Source organism: Lacerta agilis, chromosome 5 (genome assembly GCF_009819535.1).
Source record: "Lacerta agilis isolate rLacAgi1 chromosome 5, rLacAgi1.pri, whole genome shotgun sequence".
Taxonomy (NCBI): Eukaryota; Metazoa; Chordata; class Lepidosauria; order Squamata; family Lacertidae; genus Lacerta; species Lacerta agilis.
The window spans coordinates 16,849,366-16,873,581 of NC_046316.1; the positions used below are offsets into that span (position 1 = coordinate 16,849,366).

Here is a 24,216-nt window from a genome sequence, read left to right on the forward strand (position 1 = left end):
CAGAGAATTGTAAGGAGGGAAAAGCACATTCCATCTGCAAGTTATCATAACAAACATTTCCCTCTTCTCTCTGCTTTCAGAGGATGTTTGAGTTACTGCCATGCTGAGAAGTTGATGGGGTTTTTTTTAATGTCCCCCCCCCCCAATATTCTTTGCAAATTGATATTGTCTGCGTTTGTAATACCTTTGTAATGAAAGTTGTTTACTCTTTCCAAATTCTGATGCTGGTGGTGTAAGCCTGCTAGCTGGGATTGCAAAATACCTCCAGAGTCCCATCTGATAAGGTTTTCCGGAGTTGGTTCCGGGGCCCCCTTTGGTGAGTTTGGGGTTATTTGTTTAAGATACCTTGATAACATATTACCAAGTGCAGGTACGTTACCAGAGAGAGAGAGAGAGCTCTACAGCCTGTGCATGCTTGCAAACCAGGAACCAACATGATGTAACCTCCTGCCTTGTCATTCAGGATTTCACTTGGGCCTGTAGGTGGAAGGCTGTGGGATTTGCATGAGGAGGAAAGAGGATGCTAGTCAGGTTTGGCATATTGGTGGATCTAACTCTCAAGACTGTTGTAGTGCTTAAGTGTTTCTGTTATGGTGCGCTGGCTGGATTGATAACAACCATCTGTCTCCTAAACTTGTGACTCCAGTCCCCACACCCATCATGCTGCTTTTAGTCTGTTCAGAGGTCATTTTCAGCCTAGGGTGTGTGTTGATTTGATTATGATGAAGCGTCTTCGTCCCTTTCAGTCTGTTTTCCTTTTGAAGAGGCACACCATCGCTTATTACCAGTGTTAGAAATTAGCCAGGCACCTTTTGCTACTGGCACAGGTCCAATTGCGACCACGTGGAGATCTCTGGGCGCCAGGTTGGCGACTGACATCTCCATCTCACTGGGCCCTCCAGCTTCCTTAAGCAGAAGAGCTCATTTATTGCATTTGTGTCCCACCTTTTTCTCCAAGGGGTACATGGTTCACCTCCCTCCTCAGTTAATCCCTACAGTTACCCTGTGAGCTAGGTTAAGAGGCTATGACTGGCCAAAGGTCACCCAGTGAGCTTCATAACTGAATGGGGATTTGAACCCTGAACTCCCTAATCCTAGCCCGACACTCTAACCACTACACCCCACTGGCTTCCAATAGTTCTTCTGCTATGGGGCAGCTCTATAGATCGAGTAGCTAAATAAATACAGGGAAAGCAAAATGTCACTTAGAGAAGGATCTGAAATATTTTCCTTGAGGCTTGGATTTGTTTTGTTTGATGTTTTAATGTGTTGTGAATCGCTTTGAGATTTTTTTCCTTTAAAACATAAAGCGGTATAAAAGTGAATGATAATAATCACAACGAATTCCACAGGGGGGGAAAGGCACCTACACGTTCTGTTGTGGCAACCGTAACCTGGGTTTAAGTTGCCATTTGGCGATTAGCTCGTGTATCTGAGTTTCTAACACTGTTTATTGCAACCTGCACCTGGTGGGAGTGTGCTTGCAGTTGAGGCAGGTGGCAGGGTGCAGGTGCCACCACTTTCCATGTTTGCCTCTTTTACGACAGCCGGAATGGACTATGGAGCGGACTTTGTTCGCGACCTCAGTTTGAATGGGGAATCCAGGCAACACAGGATTCCATCGCATACGGTGTTCCCCGTATTGTTCTTGTTGCGCAGTTGCAGTGACAACAGTGACGGCAAACACATGACAAGCCATTGGTAGGATTTCCTCAGGCTGCAGATATGAACAACTTGGCTGCAGGGTTGATGGCGACTGGGAGATAACTAGGAAATGGCAAACTGTAGGGCTCTCGCAACAGAGCAAAGTCTGAGTCATTTAAAAATGCATCAAATAAGGAAGGAGGAAGGGCCTGGTTTTAAAAGGGGCTGATAAAAGGAAGCAGGAAAGGAGTTGCTTCTGCCTTTCCCATAGGGAAGGACATTGTGCAAAAATTATATTATGGGGATTATAGTGACACGCTAAACAATTTGTTATAGTGACATGCTAAACACTTGGTGGTACCAGCAAATTGTGTAGGAGCAGTGCTCCAGCTGCGCCCAGTGTAGAAACAAATGTTCATCTCTACAAACTGAAATCCAGAGCTTTAAAAAAAAATTAAAAGCCAGAGTTTCATGGTGTCAGGTTCCCTGGTTTGCATTTATGGCAGCCTTGATAGCTTTGCTGATAAGCCCACAACTGCTGCTGGGAACAGAGTTGACTAGTCTGTCAGCACTTACAGTATGCTTAGAGGAGCTGTGTGTGCTGTGCGTATTTCCTTGGCTTGTCTCCTGGAACCAGTTCTTTCTTGTTACCGGCAAGTGGCTATTTATGCACCTGACTGAATGATGTTTGGGACTACAATTCCCATCATCCCTAGCTAACAGGACCAGTGGTCAGGGATGACGGGAATTGTAGTTCCAAACATCTGGAGGGGCGGAGGTTGCCTATACCTGTTATAAGTCATCCCCCCCCCCGCAACATTTTATTATAACTTTAAAAATCAAAACGAATTAAGCTGGGAAGAACCTCCGAATGGTTTTTAGAATGTCACAGTATAAGAACTTTGGTTTTAAACTGTGCTCATAGACTCGGAAGAGTTGGAGGGGACCCCCGAGGGTCATCTAGCCCCACCCCTCCCCGCGATGCAGGAATTGAACTCACAACTTTCTGAGGAGCAAAATCACAAGTAAGAGCTTTAAAGGCAATTCAGTTATTGTGACGTAAGTTTTAGTAGGCTAGAGCTCACCTGATCAAGTGAGTCGCTCTTTCAGATGCAGGATGGGGTGGTGGTGGTGGAAAGGCCATGAAATCTAAGATGCAGCAGAATGAGTCTGTTACCTTAAGGCAATTCTCCCTAAGGAGCTTTCAGATTGTTAAGTAGGAAACTTGAGAAATCTAGAAGCAAAACCAAAGCAATTTCAGTTCCTGGTGTTTTAATGGTGGGAATCCGACCGTTAATTACAGGCCTGCACAACTACTGACTAGCCAAGCCTCACGCAGCCCACCGTCCCTGCATCATGGCCTGCCAGGGGCTTCACTGCTCTCCTCTCTTTAAAGTTCTGCCCTGGCAGCAAGAACAGGTGGTTTGTTGAGCCACTTGGTGGACCATCATCCATGGTCAGTCAGTAGGGTGTGTTGAGCTTATTGTGCCTCGAGTTGTGCTGGCTGGTAGTAGTGATAGGTTGTATCTAGCATCCTTAGTTTGTGTTGCAGTGGCTCACTCCTCCATTTCATTCAGTCTTGGGGAAACGTGAAGGAAGAGGAAAATCGAGTGGTTCAGCTCCCCATTTCTCTTAACCCCCTCTAACTTGCTATGGGTGGAAACTTCCCTTGGAAACTGCATGAGGCTTAAAAATTCCAGTACAACATCCTGTTGTTGAGGACTGGCTATTTTCCTCTTGCTTTTGTTCCCAATGTTTCCTCCCACACTGATAGTAGGCTGCAAATTATCTGGTGGTCGGTTTACATAGATCTGTGTAGCTTTGCCCCCCACCAAATCAAAGGTTTTCCTACCTTCCTAAAACTGCAAAAAACGGGGGGGGGGGGGTGTTAAGTACCTTGCAAGCTTTAGTGGGCTACATTCAGCTTGACTGGTCAGTCACATTGGATTCTGGATTGATGTTACTGAATCTGATCGGTTGAATTACACTGGAGGAGAATGGAGGAGGCATGTTCACACTACTTTTTCCCTTTTGGTCTGTGCTACGTGCAATGTGCTACAAGAGATTAAGGCAAAACCATAGTTGGTGCCAGTGCATTTGTAACAGTGCACCTTGGTTAAATAAAACCATGCAGTTCAGATGAGAGGGTGCAAGATGTTTTCCGCTTATAGAATCATAGAATGCAAGAGTTGGAAGGGACCCTGAGGATCATCTAGTTCAGCCCCCTGCAATGCAGGAATATGCAGCTTCCCCATATGGGGACTGAACCTGCAACATTCACATTATCAGCTCTATCCAACTGAGCTATCCAGACTTGTCTTGTGCTTCCTCGGCACGAGTCCAAGCAGTTTTGCCTTTGCCCCACAGTCCCTCCCCCCCCCAAAAAAAACACTCTACTCTTCAGCAGTGAATTGGAGCAAACATCAATCCAGAGAAAACCCAATTGACATTGGCTCTTGATTCAGTGGTAAAGATATCCCTGGGGGCAAGTAGCAGAAGCGTGAATGAGCCCTTAGTTCTGTAACACCTATTCTTGGCATGGGCAGGGGCATTGCTGGATATTATAGTTGCAGAAAGTGCTGTGTGAAACAGCCATTTTAATTTCATTCCCAGTTAATTGCAAAAAAAAAGGAATTCTAAAGGAATTTCAAACCTTGGGGAAAACCTTTTGGTGCACCTCCCCAGCACAGCCATTTCCCTCTAAATCTCTCTCATCTTCCATCTGTGTGTAAAATAGGCATAACATAAATGTTTTACCAGTTTCACTAGTTCATAACGCCTCTGAAATTATCCATGTGCAGCTTCTGGTAAGCACAGTTCTAGCTGGAATGTGGTCCTACAGTATCGCCATAGTTCCTGCAGGTAACACAGGGTGGGAAAGTTGGCATAGCAACGCGCTTTGGCTTCAGGCAGCTATCGAAATGAATTCCAACCTCAGGGAGGCAGCTAAATCAACAAGCTTCTCTGCCCGCCGACTTGTGTTGCCTCCTAGCACAGTTCTTCCCTTGTGCCCCTTGTTCCCTCTTTACTTGCTGGCATTTGGTGGCTGGTAGGAATGAATGAGCCTATTATGGCTGTACTGTATTTTTTTAAGAGCTTCACAGTTCTAGAAGCAGAGGGATCTAAGTATAACATCAAAAACCTGCCCTCCTGGATTTGTTCGTAATGGGGCAGATGTTTGTGTGCCACATCTGGAGAAGGCTCCCCTCTTTTTACTGGTTGTTACTAAAAAGTAATACTAGGTTCCATTGATGTATTTTCAGTTTGCTACGTTTCACGCCAAAGTAATGTGTCTGAGTTCTTGTTAGCTCTCATTTGAAACCTTTACTTTGAAAAGTAGAAGTTATAAATGTGGCTTAAAATAAAGAAAGTGGCTTTATGTTTTTACTAGGGAAAAAGAACTGCTTGTGCACAGGAGAGCTTGTCTAACAGCCTGATTCTAGGGGAACCACCCTGGGAGCATTATTTAAGTGGGGGGATGGAGAGCAGGGAAGCTGAAGTCAAACAAAGCAGGACCTGATTTAGAAATTTAATCTGCAACATGCATATTTAAAGCATTTTATATGTGCATGTAAGGAAAAAATGTGCTTGCAGCATACACACACAGCATATCACTTGCATTTGATTGGCTGCTGGTTCCCCACTTTGTAAACATGATGCTTGAGCGAACAATGCATGTGAACATGCATTGCAGGGGGTTAGACTAGATGACCCTTGGTGTCCCTTCCAACTCTACAATTCTCTGATTCTGAGATTAATAAGTACACATCTGCAGCTGTGTCATTAAAAGGGTGCACCAGTTTCCAACCTGAGGATGAAAAACCACTAAAGAGTCCTTATTTTACCTGTAATTGCAATCAGATGAAAAAGTCCCGTAGCTACAGTGCTTTGTGGTTTCCTAAATCTAGATCTCATACAGATGGATGGATCTCCTGAGATTGCCAGGATCATGAGGTTAGGCTACAATTCATCTCAGTGATAGTGGCATCAAAACTATAAAAATGCACAACACAATGTACTGGTAATGAGAAATAGTTGTGTAGTGGCTAGAATTTGACAAAGACCTTTCATTTGGCCACAAATCCTAATTTGAGCCACTTGCCATCTCTCAGTGTAACCTACCACAAAGAATGATTTTGAGGATAATGGGTGAGGTTGGGCAGAGCTTCGTGGAGGAAAGGCAAAACGAAGCTAAATTTGATGGTAAAATCTCAAAAGTTCAAAACAATCCCAGCTGCTTTAGTTTTAAGCTGCTGTGTGTTGCATATGTAAGAATGTACGAAGAGCCTGCAGGATCGGGCCCAATGGCTCATACAGGCCAGCATCCTGTTCTCAAAGTGGCCAACCAGATGCCTCTTTGGAAATGGCAAGCAGGATCTGAGCACAACTGCCTTCTTTCCAGCGACTGGCATTCAGAGTATAGAATCATAGAATTGTAGAGTTGGAAGAGACCATGGGAGTCATCTGGTCCAACCCTCTGAAATACAGGAATATTTTGCCCAATGTGGGGCTTGAACCTATGGCCTTAAGATTAAGAGCCTCATGCTCTACCAACTGATATAAATAAAATATGTAATTAATACTTTGCAGTGTATTAAATCATTCTTTTTCTTTTCGCAGCCCTGCAGAATGAGTTATCCTGGGTATCCTCCTGCCGGTGGTTATCCACCTGCTGCTCCAGGTAAGCTTACTGTATTTCATTTAAGAATCATAGCAACCTGGAAGGAATTGGATAATACAAGGGTGCAAACCAGAGGAGTAGTGCAAATAACCTTGGATTCAGTCACCAGCATGTTCAGTTGAAGGGATCTCTGGTTTGTAGAGCTCAAGAGGCCTGGGAGAGCTGTTGCCAGTCAGAGTAGATAGAACTGTGGCTGATGGACCACTGGTCTGACTCTTGTATGCAGCAGCTGCATATAGCTTCCTGTGAAGAAATAGTTTACATTCCCTGCTGTTATCACCTGTTCTCTCTTACATTGTTAGAAGGAAGGAAAGGACCGTTCCTCTTGCCATATGCTTTGTCTGTTATTTATACGCTGCATGTTTTGCAAACAGATGATTATCTGATGGTTGTTCATTAGCCTTTGAAATGCACGCATGGTTGTAGCGTAGCTTTCAGAGAACCTGGTGCTTTATGTTGCAACATCTGTTGGTCCAGGGATGGAGAACTGAGCAAAATGGAACTGCATCAAAGCCTGCCTGCTTTTGTCAGTAGCCATTACAGTGAAAATTCTGCCATGGAAATCCATATGCTAACAAATAGATATACAACTGTTCTGTAGCTCTTGTGTATTTTTTATTAATTTTTTTTAATATTTCAGGTGGCAACCCCTGGGGGGCTCCAAGCTATCCTCCTGCAAATCCTCCTCCAATTGGGCTAGAAAATGTTGGAAGCTATGCCAACCAGTTTAATCCAGACTATATGTCAGGCATGGTGAGTAATTTCAGTTGGAATTTGGTAGATATTCCTGTTTCCGCTAAAGCCAGCTGCAAAATTCTGCTGCCTGAATTTTTGTCGTCTTTTAATATATTTAGACCCTGCTTTTCAAGGAAGGGCCTCATGGTGGTTTACAACAGTTATAAAGTTACATTCAACTTCTCTTCCCCTTGCCTTCTTTTCATATCTGCCCTTCTTTATTTCCAGTTTTTCTTCCTTTCCCATTTGTTGGGAAAGGCCGTAGATCAGTAGTAAAAGCTGTAAAAACAGATTGTGTTCCCAACAGCATTCTCTGAAGCTCCTGGTGGTTGCAGCAACAATACTGTTAGCACATTTGCAAAGCGAAGCAGGGTCCCATATGGTTTCAAACTGGACGAGGGACAATGAGTTCAGATTATTGCATTTCAGGGAGCTGGTCTAGATGGCCCTCGGGGTCCTTTCCAAATTTATGATTCTACAATTCTGTGAAGCAGAGTGTGTAACAGGGTGCTCCACACCCCCAATTCTGTTAAGCATGGCAAATGAGATATTTGCATAAGCCCATATCTCAAACAGGCAAATGATACAGAATGGTAAAACCCTGTTTATATACCAATAAAACCCCCATATTATTGAGGGGGAAATTGATACTCTGCATGTGCAAAGTATTGGACATTAGCATATGCTTAGATAAATGAAATATAAAGATATAAAATATAAAATAAAAATGCTATGCCATGGTTCAGTGTTGTACGAACGAGCCTACCTTCCCTATCATAAGCTTTTTCTGATTAACTGCTGTGCAGCTTGTTGTTCAGATTCTGTATGACTGTGGTTAGTTTTAACTGTAGGTAGAGAAAACAAGACAGATTCGTAAACTATGGTGTGAAGTTACCTTCCACTCAAAACCAGAAGCGAAAGATTCCAAATTCATCTCTGCCACTGTGCTGGTGGAGGAGCAGGGAGTACAGAAACTCAGTCTAGACTCTGTGACCTAGGGAGCTCTCCTAGCCTGTTCAAAAAGATGACCCTGTTAATAGTTTTGATTGATGTGGAACATCACACAGACAAGAGTAGCACAGTGGACAAGTAGCTGGGCGGTCTTGCCGAGAAGTCCCAAGCTCAAATCTAGTGAACCCCAGAGGTCTTAAGCAACCTCCTATTCATGACTTCCTATCTGTAATAATACTGGCCTATTTAAATGGTGGTTGTAAAGATGTACATAGAGTGCTCTCAGCACTCAAAGTGTTACAGAAATGTTATGTGCTATTTGAGACACACGTGCTAACTGTGTGCATTTGATTTTTCAGGCTTCCAACATGTCGGGAACATTTGGTGGCGCCAACGTGCCACAGAACATGTACCCTCAAGTCCCCGGTGGCTACCCCCCGGTTCCCCCAGGAGGCTTTGGACAAGCTCCTGGAGGCTTTGGGCAACCTCCTCAAGGACAGCAGCCATCTTACGGAATGTACCCACCAGCGCCAGGAGGAAACCCACCAGCAGGAATGCCATCTTATCCAGGGTACCCAGGTGGCCCCATGCCACCAGCAGGACAGCAGCCCCAGCCGTATCCTGGGCAACAGCCATATCCTGGGCAGCAGCCAATGCCGCCGCCAGGGCACCAGCAGCCTATGCCAAGTTACCCTTCTGGCCCAGCTGTTAATCCTTCTATGCCATCTTACCCAGGACCAACAGTGCCCACCATTACTCCCGGAGCAGTAAGAGAACCTCTGCTTAAATTACTGAGCTTCCTTTTCTTCCAGTGTAAAATAGGAAAAGTGCAAAAACTAGGTGTTTGATGGCACATGTTGCATCTGTGTGTCCCAGATGCTGTTGAACTGCTAAAAAGTGATGGGGGGGAGTTCAGTTGGTGGGGGAGGGTGCTTGACCCTTAACCCACCACTTTCCACCAGCCATGGTTTCTGGGTATGCGTTTGCCATGTTGAGTGGTGGGGGAAGGACGGGTATTGATGTGTCGTAAGGGGAAGTGGCAGGCAGGCGAAGGATTTAGTAAACGTTTGGTTGATAGCTTTTTCCCATTCTTCTTTGGACAATGCAGCCTGGAAACCGTGGCACAATCCGTGATGCTCCGTCCTTTGACCCTTTGAGGGACGCAGAGGTGTTGAGGAAAGCCATGAAAGGGTTTGGTGAGTAGCGTTTGCACTCAAAAGTTGGGTGCTTTTTCTTTGTGCAATGATGTGTGTTCCGTCCCCACTACACTGTCTGATGACACATGTAGCTTGACAGGCAGGTAAACCCCTCTGCCCTTTATAAAGAGACTGTTTCAGTAATCTAACTTTATTTAAAAGACGAAGATCGGTAAAAGACAAATATTGGATAAAGACAACGATGTGATACCATCGGTGGAAAACATGTAACAGAAATCCCTCAGGCTCTCTCACCCAATGGAACCTCCCTCCCCTCTGTCAGCAACTGCCAGCAACTGCCATCCGTTGCAACATTCCTTCTGGCCAGTAGGTGGAGCTGCATCACTAAACGTACAATAGCAATACTGAAATATACAACTTAATATGTGCCGAAGGCACAACAACGTGAGATGTCCTCTTTGTCCCACCCTTTTTCTTCTTGCACATTCAGGGATAGTTTGGGTACTGCTTTGCAAAACGTTGCAGGTTACATCTGTGTTCTGGGTAACGTGAAAACGATTCTGAGTGTTGCATCTTCTGCCCTGTGACACTGGCCATGGGTCTGTGTTGTCTGTACCAGGGATTCAGAAATTCCGTGAGCCCCAACAGTTGTATGCCCAAGTACAAATAGAATTGTAAAAATGGAAGAGGGTCGTCTAGTCCAACCCCCTGCAATGCAGGAATCTCAGCTAAAGCATCCATGACAGATGGCCACCCAACCTCTGCTTAGAAACCTCCAAGGATGGAGAGTCCACCACCTTCTGAAGGAGTCCGTTCCACTGTTGAACAGGATCAGAAAGTTCTTCCAAGTGTTTAGTCGGATTCTCCTCCTTGTAACTTGAATCCATTGGTTCGGGTCTCACCCTCCAGAGATGGAGAAAACAAACTTGATCCATCTTCCATGTGGCAACCCTTGATATATTGGAGGATGGCTGTCCTATCTCCACTCATGGAGGAAAGGCTTTTCATGACTACTATCCCTGATGGAAGCAGCCGTGCTTCTGATCAGCAATTGCTGGACACAGGAGGTGAGAGTGCTCTTGTGCTTGAATCCTGCTTGTGGGTTTCCCAAAGTCATCTGGTCAGCCACTCTAAGAACAGGATGCTGGACTAGATGGGCCACTGGCCGGATCCAGTAGGCTCCTCTTACACTTAAGGTTGTTTCAGCAAGGCTGCAACCCACCTGCCCTACACCAGATGTCCTATTGAACTTCAGGTATGGGGCAGGTCAAGATGTGTGTGTGTGTGTGTGTGTGTGTGTGTGTGTGTGTGTGTGTGTGTGTTGTGGAATAAACAATTGGGCCATCCATCCAGATCTGGCTTCCCATCTTTGCTTTGCAAAGTCAGTCACTCAGATATGCCTTTAGAAGCCGGAAGGAACATGTTTAATGTCCACCTCCCATGTGGCTTACTGGGGAAAGATGTGTGGACAAGATCCTCTTCCAGCTAGAAAACGTAAGAGTGATTTTGTGGAGCTTGCTTGCTAGCCTTGAGGGCAGGGCTGGGGACTCCCCAAAACTCTCCCCAAGCCACCCCCCTTTCCTGTCGTGCTCTGTGCCTGGAGGGAATGTGATCCTGCCTGGATAGAGAGGGCTGTGTGTAGACATCAAACTTTTGCACAGCTGGAACAGAGCCTACTGTGCAAAGGTAGAAGGGACATCTGTTGCTGCACTCAAGTTTTCCGTAGTTGCTCATTCTGATTGCAACACCCAGATTTCCACTCCTTTCTAGCATTTGATCTTTTCCTCAAGGTTGTAAGACCTCAAAAGTTGCTTTTAGCTTCTTTGCTTTTTGTGAAACATTTTTCAACGTTCTACAATATTTCTCTTTCCTTTCCCACTGAATTCTGTCCTGCTTTTTTTCTCCCAACTTAAATCTCTTCATTCCTAGTCTATGCAAAACGTGTGTGACTCTTCAATCCAAACCAAATACACAACTGTCCCTTCCCTCAGAAATTTTAAGTATTTGGATTTAAAAAAAAAAAAAAATTAATAGTTGGAATGTGTGCAAATATCCCGTAATGTCATACAAACTTAGCTCATCTGTCAGGCTTTGCTGCCACAAGTACAACAGAATATAGAATCATAGAGATGGAAGGGACTATGAGAATCATCTTTTGCCCAGTGTGGCACTCAAACCCACAACCCTGAGAATAAGAGTCTCGTGCTCTTCAAGCTGAGCCATCCCATAGAGTTACTCATGACTGTTGCAGTTTCAAATATACATTGCATTACCAAGTAGTATGGGAAACAGCCCTACTAGAAAAACTAACCAGGAAGCTGAAAATGACATGGGGACAAACAGAAGAAGACACCTTCACCCCAGTATGGCTTTCCTTCATCACACACACAGCCCAACAAGACAATGACAAAAATCTACCGACAGCATACAAATCAATATGGCTAACCTGATCAAAAACACCCACCCTCCCCACTTACACAGGAAACCAAAGATCACCACAGCCAATCACAAATGAACAATCAAAGGAGCACAAGCGAACAACAGAGAATCTACACAAACAACGCTGACACCAAACCCTACATAGATTAAGTAAAATAGAAACATCGTCACCCCACCCCACCCCACCCATCTCCCCATCCCACCCACCTCTTTCCCCCTTTTCTTCCAAACGTCTCAACAACCAAAACTGATTTGTAAAAATGTTACATGGAAAAAAATATGAGAAAGACATTGCACATACCTTTGTAAACCAAGAAAATCTTTAATAAAAAATACTTTTTAAAAAAAATATACATTGCATGGCATCGCTTGTTCAAATGCATAACGTGACAGGAGAGAATACACTTGGTTTTAAAAGTTGACCTTTTCCAATTATCAAATGCTGGGTTAGATTCTGCTGAAGTGGGTTGATCAGAAAGTACTATGACGGAAGAGGCTGCACTAAACACTTGATTCTGTATATTTTCAGGAACCGACGAGCAGGCAATCATTGATTGTCTGGGAAGTCGCTCGAACAAGCAACGCCAGCAGATTCTGCTCTCTTTCAAAACAGCTTATGGAAAGGTAAGTCCCCCCTCCCCACCATGAAATTATTCTTTGATTATTGCAACAGAGGAAGGAAGTGGAGGCAGAGCAAAACATGGAAGTAATGTGCAGTCAATCTAGTTTGTATGTTCTTTGGCTTAGCTTCATGCTGAAGTCGCCAGAGGGCTAGGATTTTGGGACTAGGGTTAAACGGAAAAGGCGGGGATTGAGGATGGATTTAAAGGGAAGGTGGCATTTGTGCAGGTGTTCTGGGTGGCTGTTTTAGGCCTTTGGCACAGTTAAGGGAGAAGGAGTCTTTTGAGGGAGGCCTTCACATGGATAAGGATGGTAGAGCTGGACAAACAAACGTCACAGGCAGGGATGCAGAGAGATAAGGGGACAAGGCTACGGAGGGGGTTTGTATGTAGGAACAAGGCAGCTGGATCTGAGAATGGACAGGAAGCCATTGGAGGGATTTAAGGGCGAGGGGTTGTCACATTATCGGAATGATGGCGGTGAATGAATTTGGCAACAAAATAAGGAAAGAGACTTTAATTATCTTGACACCCCAACAAATGAGAGGTACAAAGTAAGTTTGGTAATATCTTGCAGTTTTCAGCAGGGTGACTTTTGTATTCCTCAAACACACGCTTTTCATATCATCAGCTTTTACTGGTCGGCCACTCTTAAAAACCTTTGCATCAGAGTTCTGCATTTTTGCTAATGACCACACAAGTATTATCACCATCATCATCATCATCATCATCTCAAAATTACTAAGTGTAAAAGCACAAAATATGTAACATAATAACAATACACATTCTTCTAAGGAATTGCTTTTGCCAGCTTTGTGCTTGCTTAATTTTTAAACGGCACCATGACCATTTTGAGCACATTATTTAATAAGTAAAATAAGTATTACATTCCTGGGTTGCTGCTTTTTAGTTCATGACAGTGTTTATAATGTGTTCATTTGCTTTTTCCATATTTCTTACGCTGTGAAGTTCTGAGCATAAGAGTTTAAATTACGTTAATGATCTGGCTACTATGGTTCATTGCCATATTTGGCTGAAATAAAACCTAAAATTTGTGTGGCTGCAAATATTCACACTGTTACATTTGTCCTCTATTCTGGTAGAAATTTAGTTTGTAAACTCCTTTGGGCAGAAATCTTACCTTTACCCTTCCTTGTGTTACTCAATAAAGCGCTGTCGACACTGATTGTGCTATGTTAATAACTTCACAGATATTACTGAACTTTTCTGAAGTCTGTGACATTGCAAGAAAAGAGATTCAGATCATGAGTATGCCTTGAATAGGAAGCTTTGCCATAAACCTCCTTTTGTTTCTCATCCTTTTAAAAACTGAATAAATATTACTTTACAAGGGAAACATGTGGTGTTGTTTTTTCACTTAAAAAAAACCAGGATTTGATCAAGGACCTAAAGTCTGAGCTTTCCGGCAACTTCGAGAGGGCAATCTTGGCAATGATGAAGACTCCTGTCCAGTTTGATGTTTATGAAATAAAAGAAGCCATCAAGGTCTGTATGGTTTAAATGAAAGCTACTCTTGTTGTTGCATAATTCTTGCCTCCCTAAATTCTTTATTCGATGTGCCATCTTTCTCCCGCTTGAAGCCTGTCTTCAAAACCCACCATTCTGGATTTGCATGTGTGAATACCTCTCCTGTGTCCCCCTCCACCTGACCCTTGCAGTATCAGTTTTTATTATGCTACTGAATCCAGAGACTTCTGCTTATCTTTCTATTTAAAGAGCCATGTACAGTGTGATGGGTATATCTGTGTCAAAAGCAACTCTCCTCTCCGTTTGTGTAATTCTTGGAGGAGTTGACTGCACAGCACTTGCAGTTTAATCTCACTGAAGAAACTGAGAGCTCTGTTGCAATGTTTGCAGTTCCTGCCCTGTGCACCTGTGTCATTGCTCAGCCTGTGCTGACATCCAGCAATCCACTGAAGTGCGCATATGAAAAAAATGCAATAATAGTTCTTTGTGCTTTGTGTGATGCGCTCCTGTCACATGTGAGAGGACACCTCTTTTTAGGTGGTCTTTGTCATTTGTCATTCTTAAAAGCACGTTCAATAACAACACTTTATCTGTAGACCAGTTAAGTCTATCAAAAAACAGAGAAATCAAACTGAGCAGTGGATTAAACATTGCAGACCTAGTAAGAGTGCACTCAGTCCACGTGAGGCCTAGAAATAGGAGTCACGCCAATAAGCCTGGCCACTCTCTCAGCCTTAAAAGAGGGCAAAGCCCAGGAGACAAATGCTTCTGCGTAGCGGTGAGCTTGAGTGTCTTTTCCTTTTCTCAGGGCGCTGGCACGGATGAAGCCTGCCTGATAGAAATCCTGGCATCTCGCAGCAATGAGCACATTCGGGAAATCAGTCGGGCATACAAAGCGGGTGAGTTTTCCTCTCAACTTCTGCTGTTCTAAGAAAGGCCATCCCAATACCTTTAAAGATGACGGGGTTAAGTTGAGCAGAAACATTTGGAGGAGGAATTGCATTTTGGACATTGAGGTCGAAGGCTGTTATTCAGTGCATAAACTGCTGCTTTGCTTACAGATTTGAGCTTGTTGGTTTGTTGGGTGGGGCTGTCAAATTTAGCACGGAGAAGAACATTTACTCTCATGCAAGGACAAACTGGAGTTCATGAAGGTTCATCCTTTTTTCAGGCAGTTGTTTAATCCAGTGGTTTGTGCAGAAAGAGGCACTTAGTGCATTAGTACATTGCCAGTGTGCTGTAGTGGTTAAGAGCGGTAGACTCGTAATCTGGGGAACCGGGTTCGTGTCTCCGCTCCTCCACATGCAGCTGCTGAGTGACCTTGGGCTAGTCACACTTCTTTGAAGTCTCTCAGCCCCACTCACCTCACAGAGTGTTTGCTGTGGGGGAGGAAGGGAAAGGAGAATGTTAGCCGCTTTGAGACTCCTTTGGGTAGTGATAAAGCGGGATGTCAAATCCAAACTCTTCTTCTAACTGTTCCTAGAGCTGAACAAGGTGTGTGTCTCTTTTTGTTTTCCTTCCCCGCCTCTGTATTTTGTCAAAACAAAATCGAAAATTCTTTCCAGTAGCACCTTAGAGACCAACTGAGTTTGTTCCTGGTATGAGCTTTCGTGTGCATGCACACTTCTTCAGATACCTTTTGTGTGATTCAGATACCTTTTGTGTATTTTGTGTGATTGCAAAGTGCTCTGTAGACTTGATGCACCACAAAGACTGCAGTCTGTACCTGCTTTTTCTGGGATTAAGACCCATTTAGTTCAACGGTACGTGCTTCTAAGTGGACACATAAGGCAGCAATCCTGCACACGGTTGTTTAAGAATAAACCTCAGTAAGGTTGTTGAGACTTCATCTCCAAGAAAGCATATGCTGGATCAGCTTGCAAATTCATCAGCTGGAACGGTCAATGGTTTGGGATGATGGAAATTATAGGCCAGCAACTTCTGAAGCACACTACATTATCTAGGGTTTCATTTGTTTAAAACACTTAATTTTAAGGGTTTTCTTGAGAGTTCTTAGTTCCTTTTTTGTGCTGTATGGAATCCTATTGTGTGTTTGATCCACCGGCTGAGCTTATCGTATCCAAAGTTTGCCCTGATTTAGATGTCCTAGTTTTACTTTCCGGGAATAAAACTGAGAGCTCCCTCTCCCTGCCCCACTCACAGTGCTCCGTAAATCTGCTTGCCCCTGTTGTGCTTACTCCTCCCGTTCCCACATGCCCCCCCCCACATTTTGAAGGCGGCAGAGATATCATCAAAGCACTGCTGAATTATCTTGCAAAGACCCAGTGTGAGAGACAGAAAAAGCACCAATCACCTTTTTCCGCCCATGGCAAATTCAAAGGAAGAAATTCAAAGTAGGATTTGTAGGAGACAACAGCACAAGGTTGTTAGTATCTCTGGAAACCCAGCTTGAGTGATGGATATTTTGGCTGGAGTATAAAAGAGTGGAATGTGAATCCTCTCCCCAAAGCAGATGTACTTAAAAAAAAATAGATAAGAATTATCTCTTCCTCTCCTCCCTTCTCTTTCCTCCCACCCCTGGTGATCCTTACAATGAAATAAACATGGACCATTTACAAAACGAGTTGCCTTTGTATTTCTCACAGAGCATAAGAAAACTTTGGAAGAAGCCATCAGAAGCGACACATCTGGACACTTCCAGAGGCTTTTAATCTCACTGGCTCAGGTATGCGCAAGATCCTTGCACCCGATTGTCTTGTGTTGGTGTTGCTGTAATTTATACGTAACCCAAGTTCTCCTAAGATTTACATTCATCCATTGAAATAAAATTCACAGAAGTATTGGGGTGAAATCTGTTGTCGGGCATATTTTGAGTCCATTCCTTTCAGTGGTTCTGCTCATGAGTATGACTTAAGACTGGAGATCACCTTTATGTTTTTAAGCCAGTGTGAAGAGGTTATGCCCTCTTGCCTCTAGGGCACAGAACATCCTGGCTGTAGTATTGGATGTTGGTTCCTTGTGATGTGATATAATTCAAGACGAAAAGCATTGGAGTTAATGGAATTGTATATTGCAAGTTCCCCCCCCCCCAACCAAACAATTCTCCCTCCTCAATTAAAACATTAAAACTTTCCTACCATTTACATTGTCTCCTCTCACTTTTTGACATTTCCAAAATACAGAAGTTTTTTTATTTATCATGGCTCAGGCGATGAGGTTATATAACAGACCCCACCCCCATTGTTGTATTTTAAAGTCTGACCTTTTGTTCCACAGCTTTTCACAGAAAGCTTGTTTTAACCAATATTTGGAACCTATTGAATCATGAAATCATTTACTTAGTTTGGTTCAAAATGTTACTTTAAACGTAATGTATATAGATCTCTGATAACTGTCATTCATCTATATTTTACCAAAGAATCTTAAATTATCAGATCTTGGATGTCGAGTTAATAGTGATCATGTTTGAAAAATATAGAGATTGGTGAGAATTTGTCTGTCCCATTTAACCTTAATGTGTTGCAATATTAAATGGGAAGCATCATGAAACAAATACGCATGTTTAACAAACAAACGGAACAAAGCATACTTTAAACTGTTCGGCTTGCTTTTTGCTGGGCTAACAACCTCATTAGTCTAACATCAGTTACAGTGTTTCGAAAGCTGTGTTTCATCTTTTGACTGACTTGGTAATTATTTCAGGGAAACAGAGATGAAAGTACCAATGTCAACATGGCGGCTGTCCAAAGCGATGCTCAGGTTGGTATGAGGAGTCTTGTCTAGTGTATGTTCCACACTGATTTCTTTTTAAAGGCCCAGCCAAATGGCTGCTGGATTGAGTACTCTTGCCCGAAGTTGTTGCCTTTAAACATCTCCTACTTTAATGAAATCTGAAACTTGAGACCGTGTGTACTCCCCCACAACCTGGTATGTTTCTCCTGTGGCCTAATTTCTAGCGTGGAAGTTACCCTGAAAACTGTTTGCTTTAAAAAATATTCCTCCTGCCTCCACAGCCCCCGTTTTTGAAAAAAAGGGATTGGTATGGCTTTCCCTCAGCTCTACATTGAGCAGTTTGCACAGTTTCCCTATTTCAAGTTACTACAGATAAATGATCCCAAGACAACAGCAACAAGAAGATTGCAATCAAATATATTTATTTAAAACCCTTCTCAAGTTTACCTGCACCTATTCCATTTTTGGAACTATTTATAAAATGAATTGGTGCTGCAGCAATAATTTCCCTGAAATGTGCAACTTTCTCCTTTTGGTTCATCATGTGATTTTTTTTATTTCAAATTGTATGGAAGGAGGAGCCACACACCTTTCTCAGGGTTGCATAGACTTGTGACTTACAAACCTGTCAAGTTTTTCTGAGAGAAAGCAAGGAGGGGGAGAGTTGGAATGCACTTGTGGAATTTTTCATTCACCCCCAGTTCACACCGAAAAAGTTCGCTCTGTCGCATTTTGGCACGGCCCTAGTTATAAGGAATACGCCACTGCCATTTTCAGTGGCGTCCCTTTGTCCCAATATCATTTTGCAAGCATTTTCATGCTGGTAACTTTCAGTCAGTAGTATGAAGTGGGGGCAGTGAAATGCGCAGCTTAACAGCATCAGTCGGGATGCAAGGTGAAGTGTGCTGTGTGCAGGGGGAAGAAAGCAAAATTCAACATGAGCCTGTAGTATTTTGGCTGCAGCCCCAGGTTGCTTGCATTGTAGTTGCATCCTTGATGGTTAGGGAGGTTAGCGGAGGTAAGCTACATGAACAAAGGTGTGGGAGAGAAATAGGACCAGTCCAGAAATATCAAGATAATTAAAGAATGAGTAGTAAGGGAGAAGAAGCCTTCAAAAGCAGAGTGAAATTCGGAAAGCAGCTGAGCTCAAGTAATGACCTGTGATTTTTTTCTTTTAAGGCACTGTATGCAGCAGGAGAAAATCGACTTGGCACTGATGAGTCCAAATTCAATGCAATTCTCTGTGCCAGAAGTAGAGCTCACCTAATAGCAGGTAATTTCTGTCTATATTTTGCATCGAGAGGATGTTTGGTGATTGTAAAATTAGGCTGCAATAGTGCAAGAGACTACACATGCTATTTCTTTTTAAATATGGTGGCGGGGGGGGGGGTTTCCTTTTAAGATGACTCTTTTTCTTGACAAGTGGTAATATTTTGCATTTTTGATAGTGCCTAAGATCAGCCAACTCTGATCAGATACAAAGAAGGGCTGGGTTCTTCAACCCTTTTAAATAGTTATGTAGAAACTTGTCAGGTGAGTCAAGCTGCACCACCTGAAATTCCTTCTACATAACAAAGGGTGTTTGTCCTCCTTTTGGGGTCCACAGTTAATAATTGGGGGGGGGGGTCTGTCTGTCATCCAGCCACCAGATGTCAACTTAGATAAGTGATGTGAGTTAGGGCCATACCAGACAAAACAACTGAAGGCCTGTGATGGGGCAGTGCAACTGACTTAAGACTTAGCAACATCCTTCAAGAGCTGGTTGTCAGACTTCACTCTTCACACGAACAACTTGGCTTAAATGACTTTTCTCTCAACAGTTTTCAGTGAATATCAGCGAATGTGTAACCGTGACATTGAGAAGAGCATAATCAGAGAGATGTCGGGAGACCTCGAATCTGGGATGCTGGCAGTAGGTGGGTGAGGTCACTTTAAGAGTGAAGATCATAGAAACATAGAGTTGGAAGGGATCCCCGAGGGTCATCTAGCCCAACCCCCTGCAATTCAGGAATCCAGCGCACAGGCATCCCTCGGTGGGCTCAAATCACCAGCTTTCTGGTTAACAGCCAGATGCACTTGACCCATTGCACCACTATGAATCTAAGTTTTCAAATTGTGGTTTGAATGTTCCTTTGCTGCCCTAAACACACACACAGTTTTCTGTCCTGGAATGCACTCTTTAAAATATATATTTTTTGTAAAAGATCCAGAAGTTGGGGGATAGCAGGCTATGCAGGGCACCTATTGGCTAGCACCTGCAATGTCACCAACCTCTTCTCCTGCAAATTCTGAGTAGCTTTTAAAGTATTTGTGTGCTTTGGCAGGGTAAAATGTGACATGTATGTTACTTAAGATGCATTTCAAAGCACAAAAAGGGGCAAAGCTAAGAGATGATACCGTATCTGAGTCATGTATATGTGTGGAAAGCAAGTCATAAAGCTTAGTTCAACGTGTAGGTGAAGAACTTTGCCGTTCAGAATATTTTATCATATATTTCATGCCACTTTCTATACAATAGTTCTCTTGAGAATATTTGGCTTTGGCTGTGAGTTTCAGTTTGGAGCTACTTTTAATTCCCCCAGAGAACTTGGTTATAAACTGCATTTACCATTCCTTTGGCTTGTCTCGTTAAACCTGGTTCCCATTTAACAAATCACGGTTCATGTGATTGGGGAAATGGCTAGGATTCCACTGAGGATGCCCTTTGAACTTGCTCCTTCACCTTCCATGCTAGACACAGCAACCTTTGCCTGTATCCTCTCATCTTTCATTCCTCTTGTTTTGAAGATAAGACATGTCCAACCACACTGTGTTTACATTCTAAGTGTGTTTCTTGGATAGGGGCTAGTATTGTGCCAAAGCTTTTGCCATCACCCTCTTCAAAAATGTTAAATAACTTCTAGGATCACTTACCCTGTCATAAGTGGCCAACTATCAACCAGGGAATCCCGGAGTCCTGGTGTCTTATTGGCCACAAATTCATTGGGTGACCTTAGGCAAGCTACTGTACTGACCAACCCTGCAGCACTGTCGTAAGGATTTACAAGGCAATATATATGAAGCTGCTTGAATATTATGTGGTTCTATAAACACTCACTGTTTTATTTGTCGTATAAAATGGCTTTTACTCTTTGCACCAGATCTAACTGGAAATATGTTCCCTTTTTTTGGCTCCGTTACAGCTTTCAGGATTGTATGCTTGGTAACTGTATGCAATACTCCCATAGTGTGTGACTAACTTCACTGCCTTCCATTTTCCGGTCTTGAAGTGTAATGTGTGCCTTGTATCATCTACATGAGAAATCTTAACATTGATATCAAAAAGGAACATACCTTGTATTAGGTTACAAATGAACATCACCATTGGTTCTTTCCACCCCCATAAAATGCTCAAGTAAAAAGGTAGATGCTGTTTGATAGCTGTTTGGATTGCATGACTGTGTGCAATTTTTTTATTGGATTTTGTGTGATTGTCCCCTTTGTTCCTCCCAATTACATTCACTGAGTCATCTCAACTCCCAGGTTAACCTGAGAAAGCAGATTTCAGCAAAAACAGTATGGCATTGATTTTTTTTTGTTTTTAAAAGGGTTAGCAAATGGTTAACAGTCAGTAACTGGTGATCTCAATTTCTTTTGCAGTTAAGTGTGTAAGAAATACACCTGCTTACTTTGCAGAGAGGCTGCACAAGGCCATGAAGGTGAGTTGAAATCATGTGGGCTTCTGCACGTCCTTGTGGTCAGATATTCAAATGAGCTCACCCTTTTCAGAAGCTGTTGGGATGTAGATCTGAGCCCAGGATATCAGATTTTAGGGCCGTGTTCTGCCAAATGCAGGAGTTCTTTTCAGGGATATCAGGGCATATAAAGCAAGCAGGTGGAAGGTGAACCATAATACCTTTATTGAAGAAAGTAAAACATACATACCCAAACCAACATGTCCCCAATCTGCTCCCAGGAGCCCCTCAAATGGGTAGCAAGGACGTACAAACCAGCTCACAGCACCCTAGCCCTGGGTCTGTGACGGGGCTCACCCTCCCATCCCAAATGCCTGCCTTTTATAGAGAGTTTGATCTTAATTAGCAACATCTGTGGTCAAACATCCAAGCTTTCCTTCCTTAAAAGTGAACACCCACACATCAATAAGTTAAGTTTGGGGCGGGCTTGGATATGGGGAGAACTCCAAGACATGCCACCTTATCTCCTCATGACAATATCTTCCGGGTTGTTTCCCATACAGACATGTTTCACTCAACCTGTGTAACTGTAGCTTGAAAAACCTTTGGAGGCAATGATCGAGCAAGAAATGGCTGCAGATGTGTGCACATAACCCATTGCCGTTTTCTTCATTCCAGTTCCTCCCCCCGCCCCCTCTCCGGGGTTCCACAGCCCTGATTTTAAATGGCAGAGGTGTTGGTGTGTTTGTGAACTGAAGCGGGGTGACAGCAGGAAGGGAAAGGGTTTGGTGCCCCCTTTTCTCCCCTCTCTTGTTCTCCCATCTCAGTTGTCCCTCACCTCCCCTCCCTCCCCCAACATATTTTCAGGCTAAAAAGGATATGCCACCCTGTTGTTAACAAATGGGCATGTGTAAGGTTTTGGACTTTGAATTCATTACCTGTTAAGCAGCTGACCCCAATTGTGTTCTCCATATGTTTTGGACTACCACTCAAATCAGCCCCGTTGTGACCAATGGAAAGGAATGACAGAAGTTGTATAGTCAAAAACATATTGAGGGCACCACATTAGGGGAGGCCTGCCATAAAGCCTCGAGCGGCCATTTTGAGTAACAGTCATTGCTACATGTTCAGAGGGAGCATTGCAGTCTGGTAACAATTCACATTCTGGCCCTTTCTGCCACGTTCTTCGCAGGGAGCTGGAACCAAAGACCGGACTCTCATTCGCATCATGGTGTCACGCAGTGAGGTTGACCTGCTAGACATAAGGCAGGAATACAAGAGGATGTATGGCAAATCTCTCTACACAGACATTACGGTAAGATTGTGAGGGGCTTGTCTCACTTATCATGTGTGCCAACTCAAAATGTCAATGTTCGCACCGAAACCTTGAACTTGGCCCAGTACCATTTTTGGGAGCCGGTGCCATGTTCATTCATCTTCACAGTCATGCTTTCTCCACCTGTACTCTAGCCATCATCTGGCCCAGTGTTTCCCAAACCTGGGTCCCCAGCTTATTTTGGACTACAACTCCCATCATCCTTAGCTAGCCAGACCAGTGGTCAGGGTTGATGGGAAGTGTAGTCCAAAAACAGCTGGGGACCCAAGTTTGGGAAACGCTGATCTGGCCTGTTTCATAGGCTGTAGCTCCACAGCATACCAGGGGACTGAATGTGCTCCATACCACTGTTATTTTAACAGAAAGCAAAACAAAAAACCATCATATTAAATAAGATGTTGCTGTTTGGGGGGGGGGAGAATAAATCAGGTGGCTGCTGTCTCCCCAGGTACAACAACAACAACATTTATTAGGTTTGTGAGGTCCATGCCTTTACACAAAACACCATACAACACCATTAAAAAGTAAAACAATAAAATTATTAAAATAGGTTTAAGATTTTAAAAGCCTGTGCCGCGCTGTCGCAGCAAAGGGGACAAATCCAGACCAAACAAAAAAACAAAGAGGCAAAAAATGAAACCCAACACCCCCCATACAGGAAAAAGGATTCAACAGGTTAGGAGAGCGATGGGAGGGCCTTCTCTGCCTCATTCAGGAACCTCACCCTGGTTTTCATAGCCCTTGCCATGAAAACCGCTACCACGTGGGTAATCCGTGGGTCAGCGTCCACCAGCAGAAACTTTACTTGGTCCTCAGAGTTGACTAATGACTTGGGAATAGTTTGTAAGATCGCATCCCTGAAGGCCGAGTAAATGGGACAGTACAACAAGTAATGCGTGAGGTCCTCTTTGGTTCTCATGTGGCAAGGACATAAACGGTGCTCTACCGGGATTTTTGCATATCTGCCTGACAGATAGGCCGTAGGGATAGTTTGAAAACGGGCCATGGTGAAAGCTCTCCGGAGTGTGGGATCGGTGATATTCGCCAAGTAATTGGCGCAGGTTTTAACTGATTTCAGTCGGGGAAACCAGTGGGAGGACCCTGGGTTCTGTATTTTTGTGATGTCTAACAGGGCGTCTCTCTCCAGGATCCATTCCCGAACTTTGTCCGGGCTCCACAGTTTGAGTGTATTAAACTCCGGTAGGGTGTATCTAACCAGGATATCAGATAGATTTTGACGCCAAGTGGTGTTCTTTTGAAGAGAAACAAAGGCTTGTTTGGCCAGTAAGGTGTTCGAGGTATTATCCCCAAGTATAAAAGTCTTGTCTGTAGGTTCAGATGAGCAGGGTGTATGCCTTGTGTAATTGGGAGGTTCACCTGTTGGCTTCTGACACAGAGATGATTGCTCTCTCTTTAACCTTTGGCACAAGCTCACTTTTTCCCCTTTTGGTGTTTCTTACCAGGGTGACACTTCTGGAGACTACAGGAAAATCCTGCTGAAATTGTGTGGTGGAAACGACTAAGTTGAGTCCCCTGGAATTTTTTTTATTTTTTAAAAAAATCAGCTGGTTTTATGCTATCATTTCACACATGCTGTCAAAACTCCAAATATCCAGAAGATTCTTTCTCTGAAGTGTCACGTTATTCCTTTCTTTGAATATTATCTCATGAGTACAGAAATAAATCCTGCTATAGAGAGAGAGGCTGCTGTACCAGATAGCTGTAGTTCACAAAAAGGTTTTTGCTTTCTTATGGGGAGGGACACACACCCCACTGTATGGAAGTGGCTTGTGTTGCA

General features: G+C 43.6%; 1 protein-coding gene across 3 annotated transcripts in view; it reads left to right on the forward strand.

Moving 5' to 3' along the window:
* Positions 1-23,959, forward strand: part of ANXA11 (annexin A11) — a 34,436-nt gene extending 10,477 nt beyond the window's left edge. The window contains exons 2-15 of one of the 3 annotated variants that reach the window (XM_033148728.1): positions 6,265-6,325; positions 6,966-7,078; positions 8,371-8,778; positions 9,111-9,207; positions 12,137-12,231; positions 13,620-13,733; positions 14,524-14,614; positions 16,322-16,401; positions 17,379-17,435; positions 18,588-18,681; positions 19,229-19,324; positions 21,048-21,106; positions 22,275-22,397; positions 23,882-23,959. In XM_033148728.1, coding sequence (XP_033004619.1) covers positions 6,274-6,325; positions 6,966-7,078; positions 8,371-8,778; positions 9,111-9,207; positions 12,137-12,231; positions 13,620-13,733; positions 14,524-14,614; positions 16,322-16,401; positions 17,379-17,435; positions 18,588-18,681; positions 19,229-19,324; positions 21,048-21,106; positions 22,275-22,397; positions 23,882-23,941 — 1,539 coding nt within the window. In that variant the 5' untranslated portion in view covers positions 6,265-6,273 and the 3' untranslated portion in view covers positions 23,942-23,959. Of the gene's footprint in view, positions 1-6,264; positions 6,326-6,965; positions 7,079-8,370; positions 8,779-9,110; positions 9,208-12,136; positions 12,232-13,619; positions 13,734-14,523; positions 14,615-16,321; positions 16,402-17,378; positions 17,436-18,587; positions 18,682-19,228; positions 19,325-20,590; positions 20,715-21,047; positions 21,107-22,274; positions 22,398-23,881 lie in introns of those variants that run through there. The other 2 variants (XM_033148729.1, XM_033148730.1) reach the window with 2 other exon arrangements.
* The last annotated feature ends 257 nt before the right edge of the window (positions 23,960-24,216 follow it).